We start from the raw sequence: 22,844 nt of genomic DNA, 5'->3' as shown, positions 1-22,844 counted from the left end.
AAGAGAAACCCAAACTATAGCTGACAGTCTCTGAGGTTGCAGGGATATTTGGCTTAGGGCCCTGGCTGCCTTCAGATTCCTGGTGCTGCGGATAAGGACAGCTTCTCTTTGCCAACCAGGTACGGTTAGCCATAAAGATGTCAGCCAACTCAGTTGCCTTCTCTGGAGTACGGGGCTGATGATCTTGAACATGTTCCCTCACTTCTGGGTGACAACACTGAAGAAACTGCTTCTGGACCATCAGGTTTTGGCAGTCCTCCAGGGTTTTAACTTCAGCTCCACTGATGCACCGTTGATGCTGGTATCTTAGCTGAATCGGAAACTCACTGTGAGTATCATCCGCCCCCTTTTGGAAAGTCTGGAACTTTAGTCTGTAGGTCCTGGGGGGTAGTGGCATAACAGTTCAACAAAGCTTTGTGCACCTCCTCAAACTGGGAGCATGTCTCCATGGACAGTGCTTGGAACGCCTCAAGTGCTGTTCCAGTGAGCTTGCTTCCCAGATAGCACATTCAGTCTTTCTGAGGAATCTCATTGAGGTGGCAATTTTTTTTCAAAAGCAGTTAGATATCCATCAGTGTCACCTTGGGTATTATGAAAGTGCAGAAACAAGTTGGGCTCAATCCTGGCTGTAGATCCTACCTCTGGCCTTGGCACAGGGGTTGAGCTGGAGCTTTGGATATGAACCATTTCCATCTCCATCTTTAATTTCTGCAACTGGAACTCCTGCTCCTCTAGCTGCAACTAGATTTCCTCTTGTAGCCGTTTCTGTTCCGGTCGCTGCTGCCGGATCTCAACTGGTGTGACAGCTGGCCTTGCCAACTCGCAGGCTTCTGCCCACAAGAGGTCTGCTCTCCCCCCAGGAGAACTCCGTAAGCCGGTCCAGCAGCTCCATTGAAGGGGACTTTTACTAAAACTTAGCTCAAGTTATCTGCAGCAAGACCCATTTTATTTCTATGGGCCCTGCTGCAGATAACTCGAGCCAATCTTTAGTAAAAGACTCCCTGAGGTTATCTGGTTGCTGTTCTGTTAGGTCAGGCATCTCCAGTGTCTGACTGAAGCAACAGCCAGCAACTGCTGGGTAATTTCAAACTGAAGGGGGTTACTTTTTTTTTTTTTGCCTCATCCTGTATACCTTTGCTATCAGCCCTTTTATAGGTAGTGTCAGTTTGAAAATTCATCTGAATGAATTATCCATATGTTGGATAACTGCAATATGCCCAGAACCTTTACTGAAAAAACTGTCCCATATTCAAAACCATTTAACTGTGCAGGGGAGGCTCCTCTTGTGTCTAAGCCCTAATATTCATCAATACTTAATCAGGCAGTGATGCTGAATATCACAAGTAGTCACCCCTGCACTGGCTGATTAGTTCCGGGGGTGGTCCATGGATGGAGCCGGTACCAACTGGTTGGCAGTGATATTCACACTGCTAACTGGTTAAGTAAGTGTCTAAATTTAAGACATCAGAGGACAGCTACCACTTGGGACCAGACTGGAGACAGGACGTCAGTGGAATCCCCAGATATGGACCTTACACTTAGACCAGAGCTTAGGATATCTCCTCCACTGCCATGTGTTGGCTGAATCTGGTCAAACACTTCCACAGTTGATATGTCCTTCAGGGACAGGGAAATACCTAGTGTGCATGAATGTATCTCACTTGAGCTACTGGAAAAGGTGTGAGCTAAATCTAAATAGATAATGGTGTGCTATTGACCTCATTCTTGCAGTTGAGATCTCTAATACCGTACATTACTTCTCCTCACATATCCTAAGCTTCTTCTTAACAGATGCTTAATCCTAGCCTGTACAATGGTGACCTGCTGAAACACCTTTGGGTTACTGTTTAAACCTCATGGTCAGCCTTTTTAAAAATACTGCTATACCTATAATCAGTGATGCTGAGTATACATGTAGCCACTGAGCTATATGTATAGCAGCAATATTCAACCACTATCTATATAACTAACCAGTTTAATTTAGGACTACATAATTCCCAAAGGTGCCTAAAGTATGTGCACTAAACATGAATTCCATAGTGGCAATTATGCATATACTACTACTACTAATCATTTCTATAGTGCTACTATAATTTCTATTATAAGAAGACTAATATAAGTCTGCAGTTACAGACGGCGAAAGCTAGAAGAATGCTAGAGTGCATAGGGAGAGGAATGGCCAGTAGGAAAAATGAGGTGATGATGCCTCTGGTGAGACCTCATTTAGAAAATTATGTAAATTCTGGAATCTGCAACTTCAAAAAGATATAAACAGGATGGAGTCAGTTCAGAGGGCAGCTACTAAAATGGTCAGTGGTCTTCATCATAAAGCGTATGGGGACAGACTTAAGGATCTCAATATGTATACTTTGGAAGAAAGGTGGGAGAGAGGAGATATGATAGAGACATTTAAATACCTAGGCTGCATAAATGCACAGGAAGTGATTCTCTTTCAATTGAAAGGAAGTTCTGGAACGAGGAAGCATAGGATGAAGGTGAAGGGGGATAGACCCAGAAGTTCTTCAAGGAAAGGATGGTGAATTCATAGATTAACCTCCTGATGGAAGTGGTGGAGATGAAAACATTATCTGAATTCAAGGGAGCTTGGGACAAGTACATAGGATCTCTAAGGGAGTGATAGGGAGAGTAGATGACATGGATGGGCAGACTGGAAAGGCCACATGGTCTTTATCTGCCTACATTTTTCATGTTTCTATGTTACACTAGCTCAGTGGCTAGTGTAAATGGTCATGTCTAACTGCCATGACTTAAGTGTGCAAATTACAGAATTCTATAGCTTAAGCATTGTAAGTGCTGGGCACACACTCTGACATGCCAATGCCCCTTCCACATCCACACCCTGCAGCAGTTGCACACTAAAGAAATTACATGCTATGGTTATAGAATACCGACTAAGTACAGCTACACGGTAACTGTGAATTAATTAACTCCAGTTATAGTAAATTATTGATTGTTAATGTGAATTAATGCCTAACTTAACAATTAAGTTATACATGTATCTGGCAATATAAACATATAAATGGCAAGTGACCAACTCACCTGCAGATGCGAAGTAGAGACTTCCCTCTCTGTCCCGCCCCCGCATCAAGACGTGATGATGGAACAGAGAGGGAAACTGCGCGGAAGGGGAGGGAGGGAACTGCCGAGGTCGCTACCGCTCCCCTCCGAGGTCGCCGCTACCGCTCCTCCCCCCCCCCCGGAGTCGCCGCCGCCCCCCCTACACCCGGGCCGGGCCCTCTCTTCGCTATTGAACTTACAGCGCCGAAATCACAGCAGGCAGATCATCTCCCGTCGGCCTTCCTTCCCTGCCTGTGTCCCACCCTCGCCGATGTTACGTCACACGAGGGCGGGACACAGGCAGGGAAGGAGGCCGGCGGGAGCTGATCTGCCTGCTGCGGTTTCTGCGCTGTAAGTTCAATGACGAACAGAGGGCCCGGGGGGGGGGGGGTGGCGGCAACTCCAGGGGGGGGAGGGGCGGCGGCGACCTTGGGGGGGAGGGGAGGGGAGGGCAGGAAGATCTCAGAAGGAGGGGAACATAGGAGCTGGCTGGCTGGGAGGGAGGGACGGAGGGGGGGCCTTGGAGCTGGGAGGGAGGAGGAGGGGCCTTGGAACTGGGAGGGAGTGCTGGGGGCCTTGGAGCTGGGAGGGGAGGGGGAGGGGGGCCTTGGAGCTGGGAGGGAGGGACAGAGGGCCTTGGAGCTGGCAGGGAAGGAGGGAGGATGCTGGACATGGGAGGTCAGAAGGAGGGGGGCCTTGGAGCTGGGAGGGATGGACAGAAGGGGGCCTTTGAGCTGGCTGGGAGGGACAGAGGGGGGCCCTTGCAACTGGGAGGGAATGGGGCCTTGGAACTGGGAGGGAGGGCAGGGGGCCCTGGAGCTGGGAGGGAATGGGGCCTTGCAGCAGGGGGGGAGGGGGGCCTTGAAGCTGGCAGGGAGGGAGGGCAGGGGGCCTTGGAAAAAAAACATACCAATACTCGCCTGTTTTAACGGGCTTAACGGCTAGTATTCTATAAGCTGTGCATGCAATTTTGTGCACTAAGCATGAAAATGAGCATGCAAGATTATAGAATTAGGGGATATAGAGAAAAAGATGTGCAAATGCAATGTTCATACTAGAACTGTCTGATTCAGCTAAAACATTTTCGATTCGATATGCTTTGATTCTGTAAAAAAAATTGTTTTTTTGATTTGATTTAACTAGATTGAAATAGTGAGCCACCGGGTCTTAGGAGGGGCGCTTGGGGAACGGTCAGAGAGCAACCTGAAACATGTTCAAAAACAGAATAATCCATTTGTGTATCTAAAAGGTAAACAAAACAGATGAAGATGTGATTCCATGTGCCCCAATGAAAGGAGAGTTTAATTCTACTTCCATTTAATTTCAACATATTCCATCATCTTTATAACACCAGGCTTCCCAAGGCAGATTACAACAGTTAAGAAGATGAACCCGCCAGGAAACAGGATAGCCTCACTGAAATCTGGCCATTCTGTATTACATAGAAGAACAGTGAAGAAAAATGGGCACAAACTACAGAGTTTATAAATGCTGTTTCACTTTCTACCAGCTAAAATAATTTGTGAAACATGTTAAAAAAACAGAATAACCCATTTGTGTATCTGAAACAGTTTTAGACTTACAGATGCAGAGTGGAGTGTGGTGAACCAACGACAACGTGGAAGCAGCAGCTCATAGGGTTGCTTGTTTGTTTTCAGTATATGGCAATGACGGCTGCGCGGGGGAGTGGACAGATTAACTAAATTGGCTTACTTGCTTACAGTGGACTTTACTACAGGCTCACGTTCACTCCGGTCTATTAAACTTCCTTGCTTGTTTCGACTTCCAGTCCCGTCCCCTGATGTCAGTTCCTGTACCAGCTGCGCGCCAATACAGAGACTGCTTCTGCGACAGCGGCTTGGGTGACAGCGGGAGGGAGGGAAGCAGCAGCGGCTTGGGAGTCAGCAGGTGAGAGGGAGGGAGGTGGGGAAATCCCGAATCGGGACTCCCAATTTCTTTTGCAAAACGAATCGAAAAATCGATTTGAATCGATTTTTGGACAGGTCTAGTTCATACAGGACAAAGAAAGTCTCAAAACGTACAGCAGCAATAAATATAAAAATAAAAAAAGTCATAACACATCTCTGAAAAAGCAGTTGACCAACTTCTAAGAGCAAACAATATATCTCTCCATGTTTTGCCAAACCAGGGGCTTCCTCGGGGAGGAACAGTCACAAGGTAAAATTATGTATCATACCTGATAATTTTCTTTCCATTAATCATAGCTGATCAATCCATAGACTGGTGGGTTGTGTCCATCTACCAGCAGGTGGAGATAGAGAGCAAAGCTTTTGCCTCCCTATATGTGGTCATGTGCTGCCGGAAACTCCTCAGTATGTCGATATCAAAGCTCCATCCGCAGGACTCAGCACTTAGAGAATTACACCCACAAAGGGACACTCTGCCCAGCTCACCACCGCCGAAACGGGGGAGGGGAATTAACCCAGCTCATCCCCACACAAGTGGGGGAGGGGAATCCGTCCAGCTCATCCCCGCGGAGCGGGGGAGGGACACCACCCCGCCGATGCGGGGGGATCTGGCTTATCCTGCAACCGCGGGAGGAGCTGACTGACCCTAACACCGCCAAAGCGGGAGGGGTACAAAGCTGCCCTACAGCCGCACGAAGCGGGAGGGAGCGCCGGCAGAATTTAGGTCTCAATCCAGCCCCGTAAAACGGAGGGGAGAGGAATGCAGCAGCTCACTGTAACACAAACTCGTCTCAACTCTTGAAGAATCCAATTTAAAAAACTTGAAGACGAAGTCCTCCTGAACAGGAACTGAAGACTAAACTTGAACCTGAAATGCAACCAGAATAGAAACAGTACAGATATCTGGGAGGGGCTATGGATTGATCAGCTATGATTAATGGAAAGAAAATTATCAGGTATGATACATAATTTTACCTTCCATATCATCATGCTGATCAATCCATAGACTGGTGGGATGTACCGAAGCAGTACTCACCCAGGGCGGGACATAGAAATCCCTGACCGCAACACTGAAGCTCCAAACCGGGCCTCCGCCCGAGCAGCCACAGTCAAGCGGTAATGCCTGGAGAAGGTATGGGCCGATGCCCAAGTTGCCGCCTTGCAAATCTCTTCCAAGGAGACGGACCCGGCCTCTGCCATCGAGGCCGCCTGAGCTCTAGTGGAGTGAGCCTTCAGCTGGATAGGCGGCACCTTCCCCGTGGCCACATAAGCCGCTGCAATGGCTTCCTTGACCCATCTTGCCACTGTAGGCTTAGCAGCCTGCAGACCCTTACGAGGACCTGCAAACAGGACAAACAGATGATCCGATTTCCGGAAATCATTGGTCACTTCCAAGTATCTGATGATGACTCGTCTCACATCCAGATATTTGAGAGCAGAGTATTCCTCTGGGTAGTCCTCCCTACGAAAGGAAGGGAGACAGAGCTGCTGATTCACATGGAAGCGAGAAACAATCTTGGGCAGGAAGGAAGGCACTGTGCGAATAGTCACTCCTGCCTCAGTGAACTGCAGAAAAGGCTCTCGACATGAGAGTGCCTGGAGCTCGGAAACTCTTCTGGCTGAAGTGATAGCCACCAAAAAGACAGCTTTCAACGTCAGGTCTTTCAGAGATGCCCTCGACAAGGGTTCAAAAGGCGGCTTCTGCAAGGCTCGTAGCACCAGGTTGAGATTCCACGCAGGCACCACTGAGCGCAGAGGAGGGCGCAGGTGATTAACTCCCTTGAGAAAACATACCACATCTGGCTGCGAAGCCAGGGAAGCACCCTTCAGGCGGCCCCTGAAGCAAGCCAGAGCCGCTACCTGGACTTTAAGGGAACTGAGCGACAGGCCTTTCTCCAGACCTTGCAGGAACGCCAGCACTGAAGAAATCGGAGCAGTGAAGGGAGAAAGTGAGCCTGCTTCACACCACGCTGCAAAGGTACGCCAAACCCTGGCGTAAGCAGTAGAAGTAGAGCGCTTCCTCGCTCTCAGCATAGTGGCGATGACCTTGTCTGAGAAGCCCTTCTTCCTCAGACGCTGCCGCTCAATAGCCAGGCCGTAAGACCAAAGGGGGAGGGATCCTCCATCAGCACGGGACCCTGATGCAACAGGCCCTGCTCCACTGGCAGCCGCAGAGGGTCCACTGAGAGCCTGATCAAGTCCGCATACCAGGGACGTCTGGGCCAGTCCGGACCCACCAGGATTACCCGGCCCGGATGCTTTGCCACCCGGTCTAGTACCCTGCCCAACATGGGCCAGGGCGGGAACACATAGAGAAGCTCTTGTGTCGGCCACTGTTGGAGAAGAGCATCTACTCCCAGAGATCGAGGGTCCCGTCCTCTGCTGAAAAAGCGCGGCACTTGGCAATTGGCCGATGACGCCATCAGATCTAGGCTCGGCTGGCCCCAGCGCTTCGTGATGTCCAAGAATGCCTGAGCCGATAACTGCCACTCTCCGGGATCCAAGGTATGGCAACTGAGAAAGTCCGCCTTGACATTCATGACTCCGGCAATGTGGGCCGCTGACAGCTGTTCCAGGTTCGCTTCCGCCCACTGGCATAGATTCATGGCTTCCTTGGCTAGAGGGGTGCTCTTGGTACTTCCCTGGCGGTTGACATAGGCCACAGCCGTGGCATTGTCCGACAGGACCCGTACTGGCTTCAACGCCAGTACCGGGAGGAACTCCAAAAGCGCCAACCGAATGGCTCTGAGTTCCAGGAGGTTGATAGACCACTTTGCCTCTGCAGGAGACCAGAGCCCCTGCGCTGTCCTTCCCATGCAGTGGGCTCCCCAGCCCGTCAAAGAGGCATCCGTTGTGACGACAATCCACTCCGGGGTCACAAGAGGCATCCCTGCAGACAACTTGTCTGTCTTCAGCCACCAGCTCAGCGCCTTGCGCACTGCTGGGTCCAAGGGAAGGCGCACAGCATAATCCTCCGACACCGGAGTCCAGCGCTGCAGCAGAGAGTGTTGTAGTGGTCTCATATGAGCCCTGGCCCAGGGCACTACTTCCATCGTGGCCATCATAGAGCCCAACAGCTGCACATAGTCCCAAGCCCGAAGCGGAGAGGCTACTAGGAACTGGTCCACCTGAGCCTGAAGTTTGACAATCCGATTGTCCGGCAGGAACACTCTGCCCACTTGGGTGTCGAATCGAACTCCCAGATACTCCAGGGACTGTCAGGCGCAGCTGGCTTTTCTCCCAGTTGATGATCCACCCCAGGGAGCTCAAAAGAGCAATCACCCGGTCCACAGCTTTGCCGCACTCTGCATAAGAGGGGGCTCGGATCAACCAGTCGTCCAGATAAGGATGGACTTGTACTCCTTCCTTTCGCAGGAAGGCCGCGATGACCACCATTACTTAGGAGAAGGTCCGCGGAGCAGTAACCAACCCGAACGGGAGGGCTCTGAACTGGAAGTGTCGGCCCAGGACTGCAAAACGCAGAAAGCGTTGATGAGGAGGCCAGATGGGAATATGCAAGTACGCTTCCTTGATGTCCAAGGATGCCAGGAACTCCCCTGCCTTCACTGCCGCTATAACAGAGCGGAGAGTCTCCATGCGAAAGTGCCGAACTTTCAAGGCCCGATTGACCCCTTTGAGGTCGAGGATAGGCCGTACAGAACCTCCTTTCTTTGGTACCACAAAGTAAATGGAGTAACGTCCCTTGCCAAGCTGATTTTCTGGCACCGGAACGACCACACCCAGGCGGATCAGATTGTCCAAGGTCTGCTGCACTGCCACAGCTTTGACCGGAGACTTGCAGGGAGAGAGTACAAACCCGTCTCTTAAGGGTCGGCAGAACTCTAGCTTGTAGCCGTCACTGATGACTTCCAGCACCCAAGCGTCTGAAGTTACCCTGGTCCACTCGCCCAGAAACGAGGACAGGCGTCCTCCAATCTGCACTGGGCCATGGACCAGGACCCCGTCATTGGGTACGAGACCCTGGGGGAGGACCGGAGGGCGCACCTCCGGGACGGCGGTCTCTGCGAAAGGAATGCTGCTTGGGGGAGAAGTTCCTCTTGAAGGAAGAGGGGGCAGAGGAGCCCGACTTGCCCGGGCGGTACCGACGGGCTTCCTGAAACCGTCCTCTGGAGATACCGGGGTGAGCACTGGCCCGAGCCCTGACCTCTGGTAACCTCTTGCCCTTAGACGTGCCGAGATCGGTCACAATTTTGTCCAGCTCGACCCCAAAGAGCAGCTTGCCTTTAAAAGGCAACTTAGCCAGGCGGGACTTAGAGGCGTGGTCCGCAGACCAATGTTTCAGCCAAAGCCACTGCCGCGCAGAGACTGTCTGAGCCATACCTTTAGCCGAGGCTCTCAAGACATCATACAGTAAGTCTGCCAAATAAGCCAAGCCCGATTCCAGGACCGGCCAATCAGCCCTCAAGGAAGGATCCGAGGGGGAAGCCCGCTGCACCATCGTCAGGCACGCCCTGGCCACGTAGGAGCCGCAAACTGAGGCCTGCAAACAAGGCAGCCGCCTCGAAGGACGACCTTAAGGCCGCCTCCAATCTTCTGTCTTGGGCGTCCTTTAGGGCCGTGCCACCTTCCACCGGCAACGCCGTTTTCTTAGTCACCGCAGTGATTAAAGAATCCATGGTAGGCCAAAGAAAGGCCTCACGTTCACTTTCAGGCAAAGGATAGAGGCGGGACATAGCCCTAGCCACTTTGAGGCTCGCTTCCGGGACATCCCATTGAGCCAAAATTAAGGTGTGCATGGCATCATGCACGTGGAAGGTTCTAGGCGGGCGCTTCGTCCCCAGCATAATGGCGGAGCCAACAGGGGCTGAGGGAGAGACGTCCTCTGGAGAGGAAATCTTCAAAATGCTCATGGCCTGCACTAACAGGTTGGGCAAATCCTCTGAGCGAAAGATCCGCGCTGCAGAGGGGTCATCCGCTCCATCCGAGCGGGAATCCGTCTCCTCCAAGGAATCCCCAAAGGACCGTTGGGAGAACTCAGATACGCTGCCCTCATCTACATCAGAGGAGACAGAGTCCTCTAAGCCCTGGGAATCCACCCGAGGGCGTTTACTTCCGGGGACCTCAACCCATTTGTCGGACAAGGGAGAAGGGGCAGCGTTTTGCATAAGGAAGGCCTGATGCAGCAGCAAAATAAACTCGAGGGAGAAACCCCCCAGACTGTGTATTTCAGCAGCCTGGGCCACAGCCCTAGACGCACCCTCAACCGGCGCTCGCAAGAGCGGGGGAGAAACATGCTGCGCATCCAAGATGGCGTCCGGCGCGACACTCCGCGAAGGAGCCGCGCGGGAAGAACGGCGCTTAACTTTAGCCGCTTTTTTGCCGTCGCCCAAATCAAGGGCGGCCATGGCATGAACGTCTCCCAGCTCAAGGGCGGCCCAAGAAGAAGCCGTCTGAGCAGAGTGGCCAGCCAAGATGGCGGAGGCAAGCAGCGGGGGATGGGCGTTTATGGCGGGAAAAACCGCCGCACCGGAGGAAGACCCGGGACACTGACCGGCCTCCAAACTGACACCCAACAAGGGCGAATCAGACTTTAAAACCCCCGCATCCCCGCTAGAAGCGCACGCACGGTCCGGGGAGCAAGTCTTTGCGCCCTCGCCCTCCGACGCCATAGGCCACGTGGAGATCGATCGGGGAACCCCCTGCCCGCTATAAAAAGGTAAAAATTACCTGCTTCTCGCTCCGAGCTGTAACGACCTGGTGTCCCAGTGAGTAGCTGCAATAAACGTTTAAATAAACGTCGAAATAAACGCCCTTAAGGACGTCCAAAATTTTTTTTTTTTTTTTTTTTTTAACGGAGCCAGCGGGAGGGGGGAGAAAAGGAGGGACCTGGCGCCACCAGGTTTGCACTTGCTCAAGAAGAGCCCTCAACCCCAGGCACTCAACAAAACCTAAAAATTAGGCTTGGAGACCTAGCCAGAGCTGCTGCAGTGTGTGACCACCACCTGCTGAGATAGAGAACATACTGAGGAGTTTCCGGCAGCACATGACCACATATAGGGAGGCAAAAGCTTTGCTCTCTATCTCCACCTGCTGGTAGATGGACACAACCCACCAGTCTATGGATTGATCAGCATGATGATATGGAAAGGCTTTGAAAGTATGTGTGCACTTATTCTTGTATCTGAACATGCCTGACTAGGGCTCACATACAAAACATTGCTGAACCGCCAAAGATGTACCCGTGCTGCAGATATTTGCCTACAATACATGCAAAAAGATTATTTTATTAAAAAAAAAAAAAAACAACAACAACAACAAAAAACACTCATACAAAAAGTTTAATTAATATATTTCTTGTCAGGTTAACTAAAAGAGAATTTAATGATATATAACAATACATGATTTGGGATCATTACTATCAAGCAAGTCCTGCTTTACTGTTGGAGTACTAGCCATTCAAACACAAGACAGCTTAATATCATCTATGTGACCCTTTCTGAAATTAGCAGCTGTATCGTAGTCTGTAGTTTAAAAATGTTTGAGCATTATTAAAGCCAAATGGATCACTCTGTGTTGGTTTTGTTGTCATGTTTTAGGGGCCTCCTGGTACCTTGGCTGTTACAGTGCAGACATCTTGGAACCGGGAGATGAACTTTACCAAGGTAAAGCTGATGATACCTTCATCCTTCATAAGTGCTCCAAATTTTGTCTCCAGATGCGGTAAGATGTTTCTTGTAGGCATCTTTTTATTTTTGAAACATATTTTTGTGAATGTCTTAATTATTGTGGCTGTTCCTACCATGTACTGATATTTATTTATGATGAGGGTGTAGTTATGGAGGGCATTGGGGGCCCCCACCCCCAGTCAGGTTTACAGGCTTCCTGGACGTTGCTCCTCCCACCCTCTCCTCCACCCCTTTTCCCTTCTCTCTACCCCTTCACGGTCCGATATCAAAACTGCCAAGTCTCCCGTATTCAGTGGGTCATCTCCCGCACTCCCACTGAGATGCTACCATTCTGCCACCATTGCACCACCAGTGGTGGCGGCAAAACAAAAACAAGTGCGGAGCCACAGCCTTCAGGCATAAGTGCTAGTCCTCTGCCCTGGAAGTTGACGTCATCGGGGAGCAGAGGTCTGGCATAGCCGACAGCGCATGCCTGAAGGCTGCAGCTCCCCACTTGTTTTTGTTGCGGCCACTACTGGCTGCAGGAAACAGAAGATACTGGGGGAAGGGGAAGGGAATGGGGTATGGAGTGAGAGGCAGGTGATGCTGAGTGGAGATAGGGGAGAAAAAATATAGAAGAGAGGGGACGCTGGATGGAAGAGGGTGGGGGGAGAGAGATGAGTAGAAAGATAGGGAGAGAGAGAGAGGGGGGACATGCTTGGATGGAAAACAGCTGGAGTGAGAGGAGATGCTGGGTAGAAAGATGGGGAGAAATAGGGAGAGAGAGAGAAAGAGGAGAGATGTTGAATGAAAGGAAGGAGACAAAGAGGGAAGATACTGGAAGGATGGGGCAAGAGAGATGCTAAATGGAAGGGTAGGGAGAAAATGGAGATGCTGCATAGAAGAATGGGGAGAGAAAAAGTGGGAGACACTGGAAGGATGGGGAGAGAAAGAGGGAAGAAGCTGGATGGAAGGGTAGGGAGAGAAAGAGGAGATGCTGCATGGAAGGATAGGGAGAGAGAGAGGGGAGATGCTGGATGGAAGGGTAGGGAGAGAAAGAGAAAGAGGAGATGCTGCATGGAAGGATGGGGAGAGAAAGAGGGGGAGACCCTGGAAGGATGTGAAGAGAAAGGGGAGATTTTGGATGGAAGAGTACTACTACTACTATTTAGCAGAGTAGGGATAGAAAGAGAGGAGATGCTGGATGGAAGGATGCAGGGAGATGGAGGGGGAGACACTGGAACAGTGGTGTAGCTATGTGGGGCCACGGGGGCCTGGGCTCCCTCAAATTTCCTCTGGGCCCCTGGTTTTGCTGTTGAGGGTCCTCAACCCCCGCCAGCTGAAGCCTTGTTCAGTGCCAGTCTTCGGCGCCACTGTGTTGCCTGCCCTGCTTTTTCTTCCCCCTCATCCTGCACGCTCCTTTTAGTGAAATTGAGCAGTTTCAGTAAAAGAAGCGTACAGGACGTGAGGGGGAAGAGAGAGCAGGGCAGGCAATGCGGCAGCGCTGGAGACCGGCGCTGGAGAAGGTTTCAACTGGCAGGGGTTGGGGACCCCGCCAGCCAAGGTATTTACTGCAATAGTGGGTGGGGAGTGAGCAGCAGGGCGGCGGGATAGCAGACCAAAATGCCCCCCCCCCAACTCAGGCTCTGGCCTCCCACCGTGAGGTCTGGTTACGCCCCTGCCCTGGAATGATGGGGAGAGGGCGATGAAAAGCTGTAGATAGATGTGGTAAAAAAAAAAAAAAAAGAGAATTGAAGACAGAATAGTAAGAATGAGTGAAGTCTGAGCGAATAGAGAGGCAGAAAAATAAATGAAGGAAAGCTGAAAGGAAAAGATCAAAGTCAAAGATGGATATAGGAGAGGAAGGGAGAGAAGTGGCAGATGGACTGGAGATCTTGTAAAAAAATTTAAGAAAAGAGAGGAAATCACAAACTGGGCAGGCAGAACCTTTGGCAATCTCCTTTCATTCCAAACCATACACTACATATATCCACACGACAAGCTATCTGAGAAGAAAAATGGAATTTATTGTGGCCACAGCATTCTAGAACTTACATATGCAAAAAACGTTCACAATAGCAAGCAATTACCTAAATGGATTCAGTTTACAGTAAAGCGAATGCTACATACCTGTAGAAGGTATTCTCCGAGGACAGCAGGCTGATTGTTCTCACTGATGGGTGACGTCCACGGCAGCCCCTCCAATCGGAACACTTTCTAGCAAAGTCCTTTGCTAGTCCTCGCGCGCCGATGCGCACCGCGCATGCGCGGCCGTCTTCCCGCCCGAACTGGCTCGTGCCGGCCAGTCTCATATGTAGCAAGACAAAGAGAAGGGAAGACAACTCCAAAGGGGAGGCGGGCGGGTTTGTGAGAACAATCAGCCTGCTGTCCTGGGAGAAAACCTTCTACAGGTATGTAGCATTCGCTTTCTCCGAGGACAAGCAGGCTGCTTGTTCTCACTGATGGGGTATCCCTAGCCGCCAGGCTCACTCAAAACAACAACCATGGTCAATTGGGCCTCGCAACGGCGAGGACATAACTGAGATTGACCTAAAAAATTTACCAACTAACTGGGAGTGCAGCCTGGAACAGAACAAACATGGGCCTAGGGGGGTGGAGTTGGATTCTAAACCTAGAACAGATTCTGAAGCACTGACTGCCCGAACCGACTGTCGCGTCGGGTATCCTGCTGCAGGCAGTAATGAGATGTGAATGTGTGGACAGATGACCACGTCGCAGCTTTGCAAATCTCTTCAATAGTGGCTGACTTCAAGTGGGCTACCGACGCTGCCATGGCTCTAACATTATGAGCCGTGACATGACCCTGAAGAGCCAGCCCAGCCTGGGCGTAAGTGAAGGGAATGCAATCTGCTGGCAAATTGGATATGGTGCGTTTCCCCACAGCCACTCCCCTCCTGTTGGGATCAAAAGAAACAAACAATTGGGCGGACTGTCTGTTGGGCTGTGTCTGCTCCAGATAGAAGGCCAATGCTCTTTTGCAGTCCAATGTGTGCAGGGCAGGAATGAGGACGGGGAAAGAATGTTGGCAAGACAATTGACTGGTTCAGATGGAACTCCGACACAACCTTCGGCAAGAACTTAGGGTGAGTGCGGAGGACTACTCTGTTGTGATGAAATTTGGTGTAAGGGGCCTGGGCTACCAGGGCCTGAAGCTCACTGACTCTACGAGCTGAAGTAACTGCCACCAAGAAAATGACCTTCCAGGTCAAGTACTTCAGATGGCAGGAATTCAGTGGCTCAAAAGGAGGTTTCATCAGCTGGGTGAGAACGACATTGAGATCCCATGACACTGTAGGAGGCTTGACAGGGGGCTTTGACAACAGCAAACCTCTCATGAAGCGAACAACTAAAGGCTGTCCTGAGATCGGCTTACCTTCCACACGGTAATGGTATGCACGGATCGCACTAAGGTGAACCCTTACAGAGTTGGTCTTGAGACCAGACTCAGACAAGTGCAGAAGGTATTCAAGCAGGGTCTGTGTAGGACAAGAGCGAGGATCTAGGGCCTTGCTGTCACACCAGACGGCAAACCTCCTCCATAGAAAGAAGTAACTCCTCTTAGTGGAATCTTTCCTGGAAGCAAGCAAGATGCGGGAGACACCCTCTGACAGACCCAAAGAGGCAAAGTCTACGCTCTCAACATCCAGGCCGTGAGAGCCAGGGACCGGAGGTTGGGATGCAGAAGCGCCCCTTCGTCCTGTGTGATGAGGGTCGGAAAACACTCCAATCTCCACGGTTCTTCGGAGGACAACTCCAGAAGAAGAGGGAACCAGATCTGACGCGGCCAAAAAGGAGCAATCAGAATCATGGTGCCTCGGTCTTGCTTTAGTTTCAACAAAGTCTTCCCCACCAGAGGTATGGGAGGATAAGCATACAGCAGACCCTCCCCCCAGTCCAGGAGGAAGGCATCCGATGCCAGTCTGCCGTGGGCCTGAAGCCTGGAACAGAACTGAGGGACTTTGTGGTTGGCTCGAGATGCGAAGAGATCTACCAAGGGGGTGCCCCACACCTGGAAGATCTGTCGCACTACACGGGAATTGAGCGACCACTCGTGAGGTTGCATAATCCTGCTCAACCTGTCGGCCAGACTGTTGTTTAAGCCTGCCAGATATGTGGCTTGGAGCACCATGCCGTGACGGCGAGCCCAGAGCCACATGCTGACGGCTTCCTGACACAGGGGGCGAGATCCGGTGCCCCCCTGCTTGTTGATGTAATACATGGCAACCTGGTTGTCTGTCTGAATTTGGATAATTTGGTGGGACAGCCGATCTCTGAAAGCCTTCAGAGCGTTCCAGACCGCTCGTAACTCCAGAAGATTGATCTGCAGATCGCGTTCCTGGAGGGACCAGCTTCCTTGGGTGTGAAGCCCATCGACATGAGCTCCCCACCCCAGGAGAGACGCATCCGTGGTCAGCACTTTTTGTGGCTGAGGAAGTTGGAAAGGACGTCCCAGAGTCAAATTGGACCAAATCGTCCACCAATACAGGGATTTGAGAAAACTCGTGGACAGGTGGATCACGTCTTCTAGGTCCCCAGCAGCCTGAAACCACTGGGAAGCTAGGGTCCATTGGGCAGGTCTCATGTGAAGGCGGGCCATGGGAGTCACATGAACTGTGGAGGCCATGTGGCCCAGCAATCTCAACATCTGCCGAGCTGTGATCTGCTGGGACGCTCGCACCCGCGAGACGAGGGAGAAGTTGTTGGCTCTCGTCTCTGGGAGATAGGCACGAGCCGTCCGAGAATCCAACAGAGCTCCTATGAGTTCGAGATTACCCGGGCGCACTGAGTGCACTTCTTGAAGCCGCTGGAAGACTTCGATGTCATGGGCGGAAAAATCGCGCTGGCGAGATCAAAAGTCGAAATGGCGAAAATGGCACCACAAAAAAGGGGAGGAGAAAACTTCAAACCGAGGCCTAAATAGGGCCTACCCCGACGACGAAAGAAAACTTACCGGGGCAAAACTAGAAATACAGGAAGGGGAACAGACCGAAAAGGTCTCCTTCCGACACTTTTTTTTTTTTTTTTAAGCGAAGTCCAAAAACGTCGCGCAAGGTCAACTTTTGGGGCGCGAACGGCGAAACACAACCGTACCGAGCGCGGACAAAAGAAGACTGGCCGGCACGAGCCGGTTCGGGCGGGAAGACTGCCGCGCATGCGCGGAGCGCATCGGCGCGCGAGGACTAGCAAAGGACTTTGCTAGAAAGTGTTCCGATTGGAGGGGCTGCCGTGGACGTCACCCATCAGTGAGAACAAGCAGCCTGCTTGTCCTCGAACAACAATTAAATTTATTTATTTATTTTATTGCATTTGTATCCCACATTTTCCCACCTATTTGCAGGCTCAATGTGGCTTACAATACATCATGAATGGTGGAAGCATATAAGAGAGTATACATTTAGTATTACATAGGATCTTGGGTAACATGATATTGAAGAAGCAGGATAGTAATGTAACAAGCAAATATTATAAGACAATTCTGGATATATGTGTAGGAGTTCACATTTGTTGATCTTTGTGGTATGCCTTGTTAAAGAGATGGGTCTTCAGTATTTTGCAGAAGTTAGTTAATTCATAGATCGTTTTCAGGTTGCGCGGCAGCGCGTTCCAGAATTTTGTGCTCAAGTAGGAAAAGGTTGACGCATGCGATTGTTTGTATTTTAGACCTTTACAGTTGGGGAAGTTCTATCTAGAGCATTTTGGGCAAGGGAATTTAGCCTTTTGGAGTCACAGAGCTCCCTCTACCTCCGCCTTTCTCATAAAGTGCATTCTCTTCGCCTGGGGCATATACTGTAGACATGCTTAGGCACTAAAATCACAGCCTTGCTCAGGTGATTGCTATAAAAGCATCCTTCCTTACCCAACCTTTGACTCTCTTTCTTGAAGTCTTCAGCCTCCCCATTCCATCAAAGTCTGAGGTAGGCACTGCTGATCATTTGTCACTCTGGCACTAGCCCTCCTTCATACAAGAGTGGGACTGCCTAGGCCGTAAAATCATCCTGCCCTACCCAACCGTTGACTCTCTTTCTTGAAGCCTTCAGCCCCACCTTTATGTCAACGTTTGAGGTAGGCATCGCCGATCATCTGTTACTTCAGCACTAACTTTGTGAGAAGTTCTGAGAGAAGAGGACATTTCTCTGGTAAGTGAACACTATTTTGCTTTGTGCTTTGGGAACTTAAAGATTGGGGTTTAAAGGAGGAATTGTAGGTTAGTGATAGGCAAAATAAAAATATAAAAAAGCAAATTTTATCAACTAATCTCCATAGTCTTTTCCCTTTAGTTTTAAAAACTTTGTACCACAGCATTAACAGATAGACTCTAGCAGGCACTGCAGGATCTAGTTTAGTCTTCCCATCCACCCCTAGGACAACTCTTCATTTATAGTCAGTTATTGTAATTAGGGTAAGGAGCAAGGAGTGCTCTAAGAGTTTTAAATACATTTCATTAACATCTAAGAAGGAAACACTAAATAAATCATACATTCCTTGTCATCAAGCAGATGAAGCCATTACGTATGGGTTGTGTCCATCAACCAGCAGGGGGAGAAAGAGAGCACTCAAATTCCACAGTGCCACATGGAGGCTCATTTTCAAAGCACTTAGCCTCCCAAAGTTCCATAGAAACCTATGGAACTTAGTCTCCCAAAGTGCTTTGAAAATATGCCTCATGGTCAGCTAGCTCCACTGCCTCTTCAGTATTCTCTGTCTCCCCAAGCAGGGTGGTTGCAGCTTGATCAAGCTCCTTAAAAAATCTGCCTGGGGGTGGCTCCTGGCTTGCCAGTTGTTAGCCGGGGTGTTAGAGGCTATAGCAGCTTCACTTTAAAGGCACATAGGTTAGCCCTTTCCCTGCCTTACCCATCCCCCCAGTGGATGTGAGCACATTAGTTTCACTTTTCCCTGCTCTTTCCCACTCTATACTTGGTGGATGCAGGCACATTGGTTCGCCTTTCCCTGCCTTTCCCACTGTTCTGTACCTCCGGAGTTGATTTGTTTGCGTCTTTGCTGTTTTCTCTACTTTCCTCACAGTGTTTAAAAAAAAAAAAAAGCAAGAGGTTTTCTTCAGTTCCTACAGCGTGACCGGAGCTTGTGTACTCGGTCCAGTGAGGTAAGAGTGTTTTCTGACTCCTCTGGGGAGGGCCCGCGATCGGGACATTTTTGGCGCGAAGCTGCCATTTTGAATTTTCCGCCGTTGGCTGCAGAGAGTGTTAAGCGCTGTTCCAAGTGTGGCAAGCGCAGATCAGCAGCGGGGCTCTGTAAAACGTGTTCAGGCATAACAGCCGGCCCGAGCATGGCGAGCGATAATTCTTCCCGCTCGGTGGAGCTGGCAGTGGGCGCCATTTTGAAAGCACCACATGGCGCGACCCCCGCTGAGGCGGAGGGTCTGGAGACCGGAGGGGGCCCTCGAATTGAGGCTGGTCAAAGAGCTACTAGCCCCGGACTGGAACCGGGTGCCCAGGGCGAGTTTTTCTCCCCTGACTTTGTATTATTGCTTCATAATGCATATATACTTAAAATGTTGGATTATTTGTAGTAAATAATTAGCAGATTTTTATACACACAGCTTCAGCTTTAGAAATGTTAATTTCTTTTCTTCATCTCTCTCACATACACCCCAGAATAATTCACTGCTGAGTCACTTTAAAGTTGAAGTAACAAAACATCTGTTTACTCACAGTTTGTAGTTAGATTATATTCAGCAGGCTTATATATACATAATATAATACATTTGGTTTATCAGCTCTTTCCATGTGCTTAGATGGTAATGGATGCTCACACCACAGATCCTCAGCTTAGAGAGACCATGAGCTCCATGTGCTGCTATGCCTAACCCCCACAGGAAGTTGCATGGGTGTGACCTCTCTATGCAATTCACATCAGAGGTCACAGAGTAATCACAGAGAAAGAAAAAAAAACATTGCTGACAGACAATGCATGTAAAACACAATACATTATTCCAACAAACCCCTTCTCATGCATAACTGTCATGCAATTATTAATTCATACAAAGTCCAAGCTTTATTCGCAGATTCTCAAAACGTTCTCTGGGTAACGGTTTGGTCATGATGTCAGCTGTCATCTCACTGGTGTGACAATAGTGTAGACAGATAACCCCTTCTTTCGCCAGCTCTCGCACGTTGTGATATTTCGTTGCGATGTGCTTGGTGCGTGACTGAACCTTGTCATTCTGTGACAGCCTGATGCAGCTCTGATTATCTTCCGTTATCTGGATTGGTCTCTGTTCATCTATTCCAAAATCCAGCAAAAGTTTTTCAATCCACATCAGTTCTCTGCATGCTTCTGATACAGCCACATATTCAGCTTCTGTAGAAGACAGACTCACAATACTTTGTTTATGACTGGCCCAAGAAATTTGTACATTTCCATACATAAACACATATCCACTTGTGGATTTATAATCAGAATGATCCCCTGCCCAATCTGAATCACAGTAACATATTAGTTTTGGATTACTATTGGCTGAAATCTTTAATTTACAATCAATGGTACCTTTTAAATACCTTACCATCCTTTTAACTGCAGTCCAATCTGATTTGGTAGGTGAGCTGACCCTTCTGCTCAAAATTCCTACTGCATTTGCTATATCAGCCCTGTATGTGGTAGTCAGATATAAAAGCTTACCTATGGCTGATCTATATTGGATGTTATCTGGTAAAGGTTCTCTTACTGTTTCATCCTTCAGAAAATCAGTGATCATGGGAGTGCTTACAACTTGGGCATCTTGCATACCTAAACTTTCAATAAGATCATTTATTTTCTGCTTCTGGCTTAGAAAATAAGAACCATCATTTTGTTTCTCAATTTCTATACCAAGATAGTATGACACATTACCAAGTTCTTTTATCTCAACATTCTGGTTTAAATATTTTACAATGTCCTTGTACTCTTGCTCACTTTCGCTTGCAATGAGCAGATCATCAACAAAAGCTAAAATGTATGCATATTGTCCATTTCTGCACCTAGTGTACAAGCATTTATCTGCTTCACCTTGCTTAAATCCTAAATTTGTCAATATTTCATGCAATTTGTCATTCCAACATTTTGCACTTTGCTTTAATCCATAAAGACCTTTGTTTAATTTACACACTAGCTGTCTTTGTTTTGTATTTATGAAACCTGTTGGCTGTTCCATGTACAAGTCTTCAGTTATATCTCCATGAAGAAATGCTGTTTTCACATCAATGTGGTTGACTTGCATGCCTTTTGAGACTGCAATGCTCAGAAGTGTTCTAATTGTCGTGTGTTTCACTACAGGTGCAAACACTTCATCAAAATCTTCTCCATATTTTTGAAGATATCCCTTTGCGACTAATCTGGCTTTATACCTTTCCACTTTTCCTTGTGCATTCCTTTTTAACTTGAATACCCATTTGCATCCTATAGCTTTCTTGCCAGGAGGTAATTTTGTAAGAATCCAAGTTTTATTTTTATGCAATGAATCAATTTCTTCTTGTGCAGCTTTACGCCATTCAGCAGCTTCTTCTGCTGGCATTTTCTCAATCTCATCCCATGTTAAGGGCTCTTGAGCTTCTGCTGACTTTGTTAGGTAAGACAGTCTTGGGGGTGGAACACCTTTGTTTTCCCTGGATGAGCGTCTGACAACAGGTTGGTCCGACCTTTCCGCATCCTCTAAATCTGAGAGTCCTTCTCCAATTGATTCCCCTTCTCCAACTGTACTGTCTTCTGCAATGATCCTTTCTGTGTCTGCTTCCTCTGCCTGTTCCTCGTTAGATACAGATGAGTTGCTTTCAGACATCTGCCTTGGTATGGCATTTATATACACTGGCATGTCTATTATGGTTCTAGTTTCATATTCTGGATGATAAGGCTCATCTGGGATAATCCAGCCTTTATCAACCCTTTTGTTTTCATCAAAATATGTAACATGTCTTATGCCAACAATGCCAGTTTTCAGATTCAAAATTCTATATCCTTTGTGTCCTGGAGCATAGCCAACTAAAATGCCCCTTTCTGTTGTGGAATCCAGCTTATGCCTTCTTTGCTTTGGTACATGAGCATATGCTGTACTTCCAAATGTTCTTATGTGTGACAGGTTTGGCTTCCTACCATGCCATGTCTCATGTGGTGTGCGCTCAGCGCCTTTAGTTGGCATTCTGTTTTGTAGGTACACTGCTGTGAGAATGGCTTCCCCCCATAGTCTTTTAGGGAGATTGCTATCTGACAGCATACATCTGGTCATTTCCACAAGTGACCTAAATTTTCTCTCTGCAACAGAATTTTGCTCTGGTGTATAAGCTACTGTTGTGATATGCTGAATGCCTTCTTGTTCTAGAAATGTGCGCATGCTTTGTGAAGTGAACTCACCACCATTGTCGGTCTGAAGAACCTTTGGTTTTCTTTCAAATTTATTGCTCACCACGGCTACGTATTTCTTCAGCATGTCTGTGACTTGACTTTTTTCTTTCAGCAAATAGGCCACACAGTATCTAGAGAAATCATCCAAGAATATTAGCACAAATCTGTTATTTCCCAATGATGGGATATTAAACGGTCCACATAAGTCACTGTGTATTAAGTCCAGTACTTTATTACTCCTATTTCCTGTGTATGCAGGAAATGAGGGTCTCACACCTTTTTGAGTAACACAGTCTATGCATTTCTCCATTTTACCAGTATCTGCACTTATTTGAATGCCTGTGGCAAGTTGCTTACTGTGAAGATCCTGGATCACCTTAAAATCACGATGTCCCAGGCGGCGGTGCCAGATTTCCAGACTACATTTACCATCATTCTTCCTTACTTGCGCCATATGTGAGGCTTCACCTGAAATGCTCAGTTTATAAATATCATTATGCATAAAAGCTTCAGCATACACTTCATCATTTTTAGAGATTGTGCACTTACTGTTTTCAAAATGAATCACAAATCCCTTCTTATCTAATGTAGATACACTAAGCATATTGCAAACTGCTTGGGGAATATACAAGACATCACTTACAGGAATTTCTTTAACTTCATTAGACACTTTGCATTTTAAGAATCCAATGCCTTTTGCTTGGATCTGAGCAGTCCCTGCGTTTGCAGTATTAAGAATACCTTCTTCTGGACACATTTCCTGAAAGAAATCCTTACAATTGGTTAAATGGCATGTGCTCCCCGAATCCAAAATCCAAGTACTTTCATTTGAATTATTATTTACCATAGTCAAAGATTT

The 22,844-nt window shown here is 48.7% G+C and overlaps 1 protein-coding gene across 1 annotated transcript in view; it reads left to right on the top strand.

Moving 5' to 3' along the window:
* LOC115474082 (polycystic kidney disease protein 1-like 1) overlaps positions 1 to 22,844 on the top strand; it is an 868,156-nt gene that overhangs the window by 75,297 nt on the left and 770,015 nt on the right. The window contains exon 2 of the mRNA XM_030209405.1: positions 11,564 to 11,687. Within this exon, the coding sequence (XP_030065265.1) occupies positions 11,683 to 11,687 (5 nt within the window). The 5' untranslated portion in view covers positions 11,564 to 11,682. The remainder of the gene's footprint in view (positions 1 to 11,563; positions 11,688 to 22,844) is intronic.

Source organism: Microcaecilia unicolor, chromosome 1 (assembly GCF_901765095.1).
Source record: "Microcaecilia unicolor chromosome 1, aMicUni1.1, whole genome shotgun sequence".
In the NCBI taxonomy this organism is placed as follows: domain Eukaryota; kingdom Metazoa; phylum Chordata; class Amphibia; order Gymnophiona; family Siphonopidae; genus Microcaecilia; species Microcaecilia unicolor.
The sequence above is the reverse complement of the archived record's forward strand: the minus strand, read 5'-3'. Positions and strand labels throughout refer to the sequence as shown.